Below are 13,218 nucleotides of genomic sequence, written 5' to 3'. Positions count from 1 at the left end.
AATGGCATGACCTGGTTGTATATTAAAGTATGAGAATGAGCTAAGAAAAGAACTGTAAACAGCCAGGGTCAATAGGCCAAGGACCACCCCTACAAAGAAGACAGAGACGCAGGGCGAAGCTGACAGGGCACGAGGGGAGTTAAGGAATAAAGAGCAGTGAGTCTGCACATACCTGGCACCATCCGGAGGTGCTGGCCCTCCTGGTGTGCACCTTGTCACACACCCTCAGCCGGGGTCTGGCCCATTGCATAACAGGGTACGGTGCCGCCCTGGCCCTGCTCAGCTCTGCGTTTGGCGACTAGTCCAGATCCTCACACCCACGGCTGTTCCCTGCTCCACAGCAGTTTTGAGCATCTAATGGACATTCACGAGGTGTGACTGCTGGCTGCAGAGGATCTGGTACTGCTGCTTCTCCGCATGCCAAGGGGCGGACTTCACTTAATACACCCTCAGGATGCACTTACCAGGGTGCCTGCCGTCTCCAGTCCTGCTGAGAGCCCCGTGAGAGACTGTACATCTCAGGGTACAGGTGCCCCAATATCCTCCTCCTATGCTTTTAAAAATTACCAAGAAGACATAGTTTAGTGTGTGGAAAGAGTGAGTCTGGAGGGAATGTGCGATGTCCACATTATTATGAGAGCCGCACCATGAAGCTGAGGGAAAGGTGCCGAGTTTTCTGCTTGGGACACATAGATTAATTTGTCTTTCAAACAGACGTCAGGAGATGAAGCATGAGCGTTCCACCGATTCTCCCTGCCCGCCCCCGCCACTGAGACTCAGTGACTTCACACTGAGAAATTCTCGATTTCATCTTAGGTTGTACACTGGCATAGTTTTTGGTGAAGGAATACCTTTTCTTTTTCTTAATTTTCCTCCATGTATTTTATTGGCAAATTGGGATGAACTAAACCAGGGGTGATTATGCAGATGTTACTCTAAATAAACTGTGCTTTAAAATTTAGGCAACAGGTGACACATACTGAAAAGCCAAAATGCTTAATTTTCATTTTCTATGAAATAGTTTATTTCACTGTTTACTACGGAGAGGCTACAAATACATATCTTATATGCACACAAAGGACCAAACTTGGCAACACTGGTAAAAAATGGTTATAAGGAATCAAGAAGCTGAAGAACAGGGCACACGACGTTTACATTTGTCAACTCCCAGCATACATCTAAAATGTCAAAGGCACTTAGCAAACAGTTGAGTGAAGGAAGGTGGAAGGTAAAAAGAAGACATATACCCAAGACATAAAATCAAGTGCTTGAATTTTCTCAGTTTGTTTTTTGACATTTTACTGACTAAAATCTCTGATTTATGCAATTTACTTTGTAGCCATACAGTAATTAATATGTGACTTGATTTCATGACCTCTTCAAATGAAAAGAACCTAATGCATATTGTAAAATCAGAATTTTCTATACTGAGTTAGTGTAAGAACTATTCTCTCTAGGTAAAGCTGAAGGTCCCACTGTTTTGTCAACCATGTCCCCTCTCCAGGGAACAGTGTCACAGTCGGCTCTTACACTGGAGTTTTTGTGACTTTTTTTTTTTTTTTAAAGCGAGAGTGCTTTGCCTTTTTTTTTTTTTAAGAGAGAGTGAGAGAGGAGAGAGAGAGAGAGAGAGAGAGAGAGAGAGAGAGAGAGAGAGAGAGAGAATTTTTAATATTTATTTTTTAGTTCTCGGCGGACACAACATCTTTGTTTGTATGTGGTGCTGAGGATCGAACCCGGGCCGCACCCATGCCAGGCGAGCGCGCTACCGCTTGAGCCACATCCCCAGCCCAGAGTTTTTGTGACTTTCAAGCAGTGCACACTTATCTAGCCCCTGCCAAGCATGCAGCTCTGTGCAGGGAGCTGGGGAGACACGGGAGCATGGTGCAGTCCTTGCTCTCCAGCTTATGTGTATTCCCCTAAAACCAGGTCTACCCATGTGTTCCTCACACTCAGAATCAAAGAGTTTATGTCCATATCCCTCATTCTAATTGACTTTTTTTGGGTGGGGGGACAGGAAAAACAAAAACAAAGATTGAGTAAGACTAACATTAAACTTAAAAAGCCAGGTATGGTGGCACATGCCTACAGTCCTGGCTACTCTGTGTGGGCAACACAGCAAGACTCCATCTCAAAAACAAAACAAAAACCAAAAAAACCCCTCCCATACCCTGCATCTAAGGGCTGGTGCCAGTTTGTCTATGGCATGAAAAAAAACAACTACGTAGGGATCAAGGTGTCCAGCACCTGTCAGTCTCTGATGAGCCACGGTGTCTTTAAATTGCTTTGTGGCAATTTCCTGCACTGATGTCAACACCACACAGCGTTCTCAAATGTGTTCATGCTGATTCACACTGACTCCCCGGTCACAGCCCCAAGATCATTTTCACGTGAAGACAAAATTAGACGAACAGAACACCTCTGGACTGAGCGATACTCTGACACGACACAATTAGAGACACCTAGTGGCACATGTTCCTGCATACTTTCACCACAGTGTAGCTCCAGATGTGGACACAGAGCCAGGGTGGTGACAGCACATGGAGCCCGCTAAGAAGGTGCTGGCAACAGAGACCTCAGTCCATGCTCGCAGAAGCAGCCACAGGACACCCGCATGCCACACAGGACTCAAAGATGCCAATTTGTGTAATAAGAATGGCAACATTATAATTTCCTAACGCAGCGTACAGAAATGCACAGAAAGACTACACCAGCAGGAGTCCACAGGGAGCTATCGCGAGGGTGTACTAGTTAGCCTCCCTCCGTTGTAGGCAATGTTCTAGCTTTGATATTGAACTTCCCTTTAATAAAGAAATCTCCCCGTTTATAACATCTCAGGGCATCTTCTAGTGAGCTTTGTTAGAAGAGAGGAGCAAAAGCCCACCTGTATTACTGTAACAATCAGGAGGAGGACCAGTTAGTATTATAACCTCAAAACTGCTGCAAGACGAGGTCTCTGCAGTTAAACACAAGTCACGAGGGCAAGTTTCACACATAAAAACAGTGACCTGATTTCACCCAGTACCAACCACTATTTACAAAGCTATTTGAATTTCTGTGTTCTCTTCACTGTTGTTAAATTCTGACAGTTTTGGAGGTAAACTTCATTTTTTCCAGTGCAGGATGATCTGAGCTAAATGAGAAAAAGAGTGATTAAGGGAGGAATGACGTAGGTGTGGCATCAATGTGAACCACTCTGCTTCTTGATCTTAAAATGGCTGTCTCCAGTGTTACCACAATAATATCACAAAAGTGCCAGCCCGTTTAAGGGTCTCAGGATTAATCAACACCAGGACAGACAAAATGATAAGCTGTGAACCAAGCCACCACTACTGCAAAGTTCCCAGAGTCACCTGTCCACCTCCAGTATTCCCAGCAGCAATATATTTAAATACAAACACAACTGCATATGTACAATAATGCCATATAAATAGTTCCTTTATTTTTATGATTAAAAATTTTAAAAATAATTTTACTTTTTAAATAATTATGTCTTTGAAAGTGGCAGACTTTTACTAAGAGAAACACTAGAAATGTGGAGTCTTTAAGAAATAATCTTCATCTTTGCCAATATATATTTTAAAGAAACCAGATTTCCACACCAACTAACGGAAAATTAACCATTTATAAGTCTGTTCCAATCTAAATAAAATACATACATACATCAGGATTGATTCTGCCAATTCAGTTAAAACATTTCCATTCCTGAACTATTAGCTACTGAAAGTCTAAAAGTGCTCATTTTTTTTGCATACCCTCCTTTGTCACAGGATTTACTAGCAGTTCAGATGCTATTTGTATAACTGACACCCAGAGAAGGAGACGGACACCAGAAACTTCACCCTCAGTATGTAAGGCCTAGATCTCTTCCAATGCTTCAAGCACATTATAAAATTTAGCTATTTAGATCTTCATAATTTAAGTGTCCTAAGTATTTTTTGACCCACTTTCTCCAAATTTCTTTCTATTCTAAATAGAACATTTTGCCTCTTGGTACAAATAATGTAGAATTAATCAAGCAAACACATTCAAATTCTATGTTTTGGACATGTTAAATTAAAATGATCAAAGAAATGAATCTGTTAAACTGGATTGTTCATTAACTCTCTTAAATATCGGTGAATTCCAGGAGCCTATTTCTGCCCCCTCCAACCTAGGATGTCCATGTGCACAAGTTCCTGAAGAACCTGGTTTTATCACAATGCTTCCTCCTAACACGCTTATTCTGCATCTTCACTTGTTTGAACAGTACAAGGAGGTTGGTGCATTTTTAAATTAATGTACTTTATCATTATAAAAACAGGCTGAGATTAACGGTGACCCCGTAGCGTTAGGCTGCTGACTGGTCGTCTACAGAAGGGCCTGCGCCCCCAAGTTTTACTACTCACTCCTGTCGGCTCTTCTGACTAGACTGTGCAACATCTGCTCCTGTGAGGAGGATCAGAACACAGACAGGAAATCCGAACAGCTGACTGGGCCCACCTTAGCATTTCAGGCAAAAAGGTTGAAGTCAAAGAGAAAAACTACTAACCAAAGTGAAATTAAGGAAAAAGTTACCTGTGGATTTTATTCACACACACTAGGACTGGTCCCTTCTTATTGGAGTTAATTGACAACTGACTAGACCACAACTGGTAGCTATGAGTACTGGTCACTTTCAAACATGTCAACAATATTCTCCAATAATTTTATTGTCTCCAGATTATGGTGCCATACTAGGCCTTTTTTCTGTTTGAATTTCCCATTTCTATAATCCATTCCCTTGTACAATTAGAAGTGGGTTTACTGGAATGTTCTTAGTTATAGCTGAAGGCAGAAACATTGACAACATTTAGCTTTTGTTACACCCATAAATATGTGGAAACTGCTTCAAAGCAACCGTAAAATGAAAAGAATGATATTCTTGCAAATGTTGTGGTTGTGCATCTCTTAGCTTAATAGTCTGGTATGCTACACAGGCTTCCTGACCCCAGACTGACCCCATCTCCATGCAATAATACAAGTCCTTGTGCCACTAAAACACTGGTATGAAACACTGCCATCAGTATTTAACTATATACACAAATAATAAACTGGCAAGTATCTAGTTTCAAATTAGACCTTGGAATATAGCAACGTAAAGTTATCTTTGTGTTAAACATAATTATCATAAGCACATTTTGTTAGAAAGGAAGCAGTTAACTGAACATTCTCAATGTTCCAATTTGAAGTGATACTTGACTCTTAGTTTCTTGGAAAAGAAGTTTTGAAAGTTATATACATATATTCCATTTAAATTATACAGCAATCTTTTAATTATTATTGTCCCAGATCTTGTTTAATGAAGATCTCTGTCATCAAATCAAGTATGGTACTTCACAACTATAAGAACTGTAAGAGAAAGAAAATGAAAAAAGAAGTCAAAATCAGATTCATATAGAAGCAATATTCCTAAATGTAGTTATGTCTACTTTTAGAAAGGGGTAACAAGGGCTCGACTTTATACAACTTAAAAACAAGAAAAAAAAATACGAGAATATCACAAAATAACTCAAATATCTAACACAGGCATTTTGATCAAATTATGGCATAACAGCATGTCACTGCCAAAATATTATAAACATATTTAATAACATGAGAAAATGTTCATAATATATTTATTAAGAAATATATACAATATGATCTTAGTTTCTGAAAAACATGTTTATATATAATAGGAAAAGACTAGAAACTACACAACAGTTTTATTAATGAGTAGCTATCTCTGTATGGTAAGATTATTTTCTTCTTTACGCTATTCCTTATTTTCCACTTTGACACCATATGTGGTTGATCTTGTTATTTGATACAGTGATATAGAGTTCTATGAAGTTACCATAAACACTAAATTCGTGAATACGAATCACAGCTCCTAGGGAAAACACAGTCCCAAGTTCTCATGAGCCTCTGGCTAGGACATTCTTTTTTTTTTTGTAGCTACCCCTGTCTTTTTATTCATTCTTTTTAGTTATATATGACCGTAGAATCCATTTTGACGTAATTGTGAAAACATGGAATATGTCTTGTTCCAGTTCAGCCTCCCGGTACCTCCCCTTCTCCTTCCCTCTCCCATCTTCTGTTCCCTTTCCTCTACTAATCTTTCTACCATTTAACCATAGCATTTTAAAAATTAATTTCTTGTGGATGTACCTGATGCTTAGATCCACTGTGGTATATTAACCTAGGAAAGTTACAGCTACCCCTTTTAACAACTAGATTAACAACAAAAGAAATTTTCTTTCTCTGTTAGGAAGCCTTCATAGCAGTTCATTGTCTTCTTCCTATCTTCAGTATAGGTCTAGTCTTCTTTTTCCAAAACTGTGTGCCTGTGCCTTCTTCCCTTCATCTTCTAAGTCTGTTTAATTTCTTTCCTTTAAGGAACCCATTCTTGTCAACCAATTAATACATAACCCTGTTTTCTGTGTTTCTGTTTAAAGACATTTAATATGTACTTTTGGTTCAAATGACACTGAACTCAAGGCTGACAGCACCAGCTCATGCTGAACAAAGCCTGCCCAACACATGGCTTTCTCTTCGGGCACAGCCTGGCCTTCCTAAACTTTACTGCATTAGAGGACACTGGAGAACTGTGGCCACGGGCATTGAAAACTAGGAAATCACCAAAAGTACAAAAAAGGGAAAAACAGGGATTTGTAGACTATAGAAAGCCTACTTATTTATGTAAAAGAGCTGAAAGGAGGGGGCAGAGATGGCTTTGTCTGACCTCAGTTGGAAACCTGCATGCAGGAGATTCAAAGAAAGCATCTGCTAATGACTGTAAGAGCAACACCAGTAGTGATTTGGGGATCAGAAATAAGTTCTATCTTATTTCACAAACTGAAAACCTACAACTAAACAGACAACTGTACTTCTCTTTTTTGATCCTGGGGATTGAACCCCAGGCACTTTACCAATGACCTATGTCCTCATCCCTTTTTATCTTGAGACAGGGTCTCACTAAGTTGCTAAGGGCCTAAATTGTTGAGGCTTTGAACTTGATCTTCCTGCCTCAGCCTCCCTCCTCAGCTGGGATTACAGGTCTGCGCCACCAGGCCAGATGAGACAACTTTTCTTAGTAACAAAAAATAACCTCATAAACATTTTCACATGATTATTCTGAGGCACTTTCAAGACCTACTTAATAAAATCTCTGTGAACATGGGTAAAGAGGGCTTAAAGAAACTCAGATACTAAAAATGAGTTGATTTTAAAAAGTAATATTAAGGAAAAAAGGAAATAAAGGAGTTATGTTTTAAGGACTGTAGTTCAGTTCAAATCCACAACCAAATAAAACTAAAGACACATCATCTAGAGAATTTCACTGGATCTGTCCTTCTAAAACAACATGCTGGCTGCTAACCGACGCACCTGGAAGCTAACAATAAACAGAAGATGAAGATTTCATCCTCAGTGAACAGGAGCCAGTCCTGGCCTTGAACAAGTCACTTAGCCCTTATTTGGGAGTGGTGATGAGAGGTCAGAGAGGGCTTCCTTTTGAGAATCTGCCTCTTTCCCTGTAGAAATGTACATCTGCATATTCTCAAAAAATTTCACAAACACATTACAACATTTTAAAGATCATAGATAAGGGCTCCTGACTTAGTTAAGCAAGTCATTCAGTCCTGACATTACATTCTAGGTTAACTGAAAATAATTAAAAGGGAATTAAATGACCTCCCAAACACATAATAACCCCAAGAAGTAACAATCCAGTAAATACTTACTGATAATCACTAGCAAAAGGATGGCAGCAACCAAAGCCATGATGGCTTTTATCTACAACACACAAAAAAGACACATGAAAGACATTGTCTGACTCATTTATAAAGCCTAAAGTAAGGACTATCTGTTCTGCTATCTGCCATGTTACTCTAACTCATTAATGAACAGGTACATTCCTTGAAAGGTTTCAATTTGTTTCTCATATGAACTTGACGGCTGCTTTGCATTCTTTCATAAATAATATTTTGAGTCCCCCCAAACCCAAGTGCTTTGCCTCACTGGACTTTATGCCATTCAAGGCTATACAGTAACACCTTCGTGGATCTGGACCCTCTGTCTATGTTTCACATATTTGTCTCTGAGGCCAGGAAAAATATATGATAGCAACTCTGTCCAAGTGTCAGGATGTGACGGTTAGCACGGGCAGTCAATACACAGAGATCTTCTCTGATGGAGGGGAATATGTTCTTATGAATGTGATCCCAATGGACACCCGAAACCATGGAGAGTACCCAATCCTATATATATTATATTATGTTTTTCCCTAAACATGAATACCTAAGATAAAGTTTACAAATTAGTACAGTAAGAGATTAACAACTAATAATAAAACAGAACTATAACAATATATTTGTAGTAAAAGTCAGGGGAATTCAGTCTCTCTCTTGAAAGAGTTGAGACAATTTTTAACATTTTTGGACCACAGCTGGCTGTGGGTAACTGGAATTCTGAAAAGCAGCATATTTATAGTACATATTCTGAAAGTACAGGAGAACAATGTTAGTGTTCTCTTCCCTCTTTCTTCATGGTGCCTTAATTTCCATCTCAAGGAATATATTTTGGATTTGTCACAAACAGCCTCACTTAGTAAGTTGCCTAAGATTATTTGGAATCAGTTTTATATTCAAGAGAAGAAATCTTTTTTTTTTTTAAATTTTTTTTTTTTAGAGAGAGAGAGAGGAGAGAATTTTATTTTTAATATTTATTTTTTGGTTCTCGGCGGACACAACATCTTTGTTGGTATGTGGTGCTGAGGATCGAACCCGGGCCGCACGCACTCCAGGCGAGTGCGCTACCAGTTGAGCCACATCCCCAGCCCCAAGAGAAGAAATCTTAAATCAGTTTCCTGTCAGCTACTTGACACTTGAAGTTTATGTTATCTTTCTATATAAAACTGTCGTGTTCATCATTTAATCCTAAAATGCATAAATTATAAATTTCAATTCACTGCTGAAAATTATTTATTTTCATCATTTTTATAAATAGTTGATTAAAAATGGTTCATTCAGAAAGAAGACACCCAGTTATTATAAACAGATAAAAATCTAATGAGTATCACAAATAGAAACAGTGATAATTAATGTTTCTAAAAGTAGAATTAATGGTGACATGTCTATGGCATTCCATTCATGACAGTTAACAAAATGACCCAGGGCAGTTCCTGTGGATTTTATTCACACACACTAGGATGGCCCCTTCTTATTGGAGTTAACTGACAACTGACTAGACCACAACTAGTGGTTCAGCAATTTGGAGATCAGTCCTATAAAAATTATTCATTATAATAATAATCAAAAAAAGTAGAAACAGACTCAGAACTAACGGAAATAGGAGCTATATTTTCAGTAGGGCCCACATTATACTAAAAACTAAAGTTCTTTTTTTAAAAAATATGTTTTTAAATTGAAGATGGACACAATAATTTATTTATTTACTTTTATGTGGTGCTAAGGATTGAATCCAGTACCTCACATGCGCTACGCAAACACTCTACCTGTGAGCTACAACCCCAGCCCCAAACTAAAGTTCTTTAATCCTTTATTTAACCTGAAAAATTTCTGGACTTTTATGGTAGTTTTTCCACTTTGCCCAAAATGCACATTGTTTTGCCCTGTTAATATAAAGCTAGACTTAATTAACTTTTGAAAAAATTTAAATGAAAATATTGGTACTGATTTTTAAACACCTGAATGAACAAGAGTTTTCTGATTACTAGCCATTCTTGACTATGAGGTAAATTCATTTCCATAAAATGTTCTGCAGGAATATAGTAGCATATAGTGATTCCAGTTTTTTTAACTTGTTAAAATTTTGTTATTATTTATGTTATTTGTTTATTCATGGAGGGAGGAAGTCATGGCCATGCTCATCAGTCCCATTGAAGAATAAGTCATCAGTGTCCCTTACAGGTAAGGTGCTGGGGTCAAAGGGGTCATGCTTGTTAAGTGGAAGAACTGGAAACAAAACAGGTTGTTGGACTTCTAGTCTCAAGCTGCTTCCCAGGACATGGCTGAACGTTTAAGAAAATTTCCTTATTTCTCTGGAATAATGAGGGATATGGGATTTTTCTTAATTCCATTTGCTGTAAGAGATTTTGAAAAACACCACTTTTTCGGGGGGGTGGTACTGGGGATTGAACACAGGGGCACTTGGTCAACTGAGCCACATCCTTAGCTCTATTTTGTATTTTATTTAGAGTCGGGGTCCGAGTTGCTTAGCACCTCACTTTTGCTGAGGCTGGCTTTGAACTTGGGATCCTCCTGCTCCACCTTCCGAGCTGCTAGGATTACAGGAGTGTACCACCACGTCTGGCCTGATAAACCCCTTTAAAAACATTCTTTTAGGGACTACTTGATTCCTTGATTCTTGCCCCAAAAGAATTCATTAATTCAACAAATATTTACCCAGCTCCTTCCATACCCAGGTTCAGGAGATGTAACAATAATAAGCAAGACGGTTACAGCCCCTGTCCTCACAGAGCCCATCCTATACAGGCCCCTTTCCTTCCTGTCGTGGACTGCCCCTTGAGAGTCTAGCCAGTCTACCCAGTGTCTTCTGATTCACTTACTTTGCATCCACGCCACCACATTTGCCTTCGAAGTTGTTTGGCTCTGTTGCTAAAAGCAGTTGCATTATCCGATAAGCTTTCTATATCACACAGAGGATGGAGAGAAGGATTAAACGACATAACAGGATTCTTTTATCTAGTCACACAAAGACAAGAAAATATTAATTTCTACTTCTGTAAATTTGTTCCCTCTTAAGCATGAAAACATCCTCCACCCACAAATTCCACCATTCTCCCTAGTTAAAACTAAAAAGCAAAACACAGCTGCAGGTCAGTTAGCTCAATTCATTTTCACTGTGATATGAGAGACGCATTCCCAGGGGCTGGATGCATATTACAAAAACTTATAAATGCTGGTGAGAAAATAGTCCTTAAAAAAACAAATACTGGGCACTGGGTATAGCTCAGTGGTAGAGCACCCACCTGCTTTGCATGCATAAGGCCCCAGGTTCAATCCCTAGAACCAGAAAAATCATAACAAAACAACAACAAAAACTTGGTACACTGCTAAGAAAAAATTACAAGTGAAGAAAGTTAAGATTTTTAGAAAACTGATTTTGAAAGAAAATGTTATGAACTTTTAAAGCAATTAAGCAACTCTCTTGGTCAAGCAAGTCTTTTGGTCAAGCAAGTCTGTCGAGAATTAATCAGGTATTCAGTTGTTCACCATTCAAACAATGTGAGGGACTAACGTGTGCCAGGAACTGTTAGAAGCGCAAAGACTGACACTAAGTTACCAGAGAACTCGTAAGTTACCAGATATTCTGCTAGTCATCAAACAGTATCTGAGTGCCTAGTGAGTGCCAGGAACTGTTAGTACAGACCTTTATGTCTTGAGATCATGAGAAACATAAAGCATATCCACATAATGGGGCAAAAGGAAAACGTAGTTCTACTCTTCATACTTCAATAAGAATTTTAAATTCTCCACTGAACAGTAAGGAAATAATACAATAAGAGGATTCAAATAAAGGGAGTGAAAATTAAACTATACAGGTCATACATCTAAGAATCAAATACTAATTTCCTAAGCCAAAATTCCTAAATGCTGGCTAGACAAGAGAAGGAAGACAAAAATTGGTAAAACAGATCAATAATATCAAGAAATATGAAGTATCTGTACCTGATTTGTCCTGTAGTTCATCTAGTCTCTCCCCTCTTTCAATTACCTTTGTAATATTTTCTTGCATGACATCGATAACTTCATCCACTTGATTCTGAACACTAGTTTAAAAAAAGATATATATCTTTTAAGAATGTTTACAGTTTTGAAACTTTTATTAAACAACAGAGAATAGCACATTCTAAGAGATTAAACTATAAAATATACGTAAGCAATGTTCTTCCCTCTGTGGCCTTGAGTACTCAAGTAATTAAAAACAAAATGATATAAATTAAGGTAATATTTAACTGAGAGTTTACTTTAGTCCTGCCTCTAATAATGTAACCTACAAGCAGATTAAATGTACTGTCAGAATGCTCATTAACCGCAAAACTTAGTCAAACAGCTTTCAAATAAGGTTTCATGTTCTGCTGAAGCAACATTCGGACACAATCATAACCTACCTTTGCTGTGTTTCACGGCTGACAAAGGTGTTTGCCCAGGTGTGTTAGAAGTTTCCAAAATGGAAATGTAAGGTGTACCCTAGGGGACACTGTTGCCCAGTGAATGTAACACTTCACTGCTCATCAGTTCTCTAAAACGTTAACAGGGTTAAGATAACTGTGAACACCCAGGAACTTTCTGAAGCACTCACCAGAAAGCAAAAAAGACAATTTCTTTGTGTCTCTTCAAAACAAAAAAATTTTTCCTCCTTTATATTAGGTGACAGGGGCCTACTCTAACCAAATTTAAGACTGTTCAGTGAAAACCCAACTTAAAAGTTAACTTTAAGGATCCTCAACTACTGTCACTCAGCACTTAAACACTAGAGAAAGCATTATCTTAATTTATGAAATAAGTCATGACAATGAAATATTTAAAAGGAGAAACCTATGGCTCTTATAACTCACAAAAATTTTTTGAAGTGCACTAGATAATTGGCAACTAAACAAGTATTATATATGCATATTTAAATGCGGACATGCAATTGTGTTTCTAGTTGGAGAATGGGAACTTTCTTCCCATCATTTTTAAAAAATTGGTGCATTATAGTTGTACGTAAGATTTGTTATTACATATTAGTACATGCATACACTATAACAATATAATTTGCCCAGTGTCATTTTCCTTCCCCTGGTCTCCTTCCTCCAATCTCCTGATCGCTCTTCCATTTTCATGAGATCCCCTGCCCTCAACGATTTCCCCCACCTTTTCTCTCCTGCTTCCACATAGGAGAGAAAACATGACAATTGACTTTTTTAGTTTGGTTTATTTTGCCTAACAATATGTAGAATGAGACTAGATCCTTATCACCCTGCACAAAAGTCAACTCAAACTAGATAAAAAACCTAGGAATTAGAACATTTTCTAACAAATTACATAAATTTCATTCTTTCTGGCTGAATAAAACAACATTTTTATTTACCCATTTATCTACTGGTGGACATCTAGGCTGGTTCCATAGTTTGACTATTGTGAATTGTACTGCTATAAACATGGGTATGCATCCATCACTATAGTACACTGACTT

The 13,218-nt window shown here is 38.2% G+C and overlaps 1 protein-coding gene across 4 annotated transcripts in view; it reads right to left on the bottom strand.

The window, feature by feature from the left end:
• Positions 1-1,630: 1,630 nt before the first annotated feature.
• Positions 1,631-13,218, bottom strand: part of VAMP4 (vesicle associated membrane protein 4) — a 35,580-nt gene continuing 23,992 nt past the window's right edge. For all 4 annotated transcript variants that reach the window (XM_081298151.1, XM_081298150.1, XM_081298149.1 and 1 more), the window contains 4 exons: positions 11,709-11,809; positions 10,586-10,665; positions 7,740-7,791; positions 1,631-5,367 (listed from right to left, as the gene is read on the bottom strand). In XM_081298151.1, the coding sequence (XP_081154277.1) occupies positions 5,339-5,367; positions 7,740-7,791; positions 10,586-10,665; positions 11,709-11,809 (262 nt within the window). In that variant the 3' untranslated portion in view covers positions 1,631-5,338. The remainder of the gene's footprint in view (positions 5,368-7,739; positions 7,792-10,585; positions 10,666-11,708; positions 11,810-13,218) is intronic.

The sequence above is a fragment of the Spermophilus citellus genome (assembly GCF_964194105.1).
Source record: "Spermophilus citellus genome assembly, chromosome: 6".
Classification (NCBI taxonomy): domain Eukaryota; kingdom Metazoa; phylum Chordata; class Mammalia; order Rodentia; family Sciuridae; genus Spermophilus; species Spermophilus citellus.
This window is presented reverse-complemented; position numbering and strand designations above follow the sequence as displayed.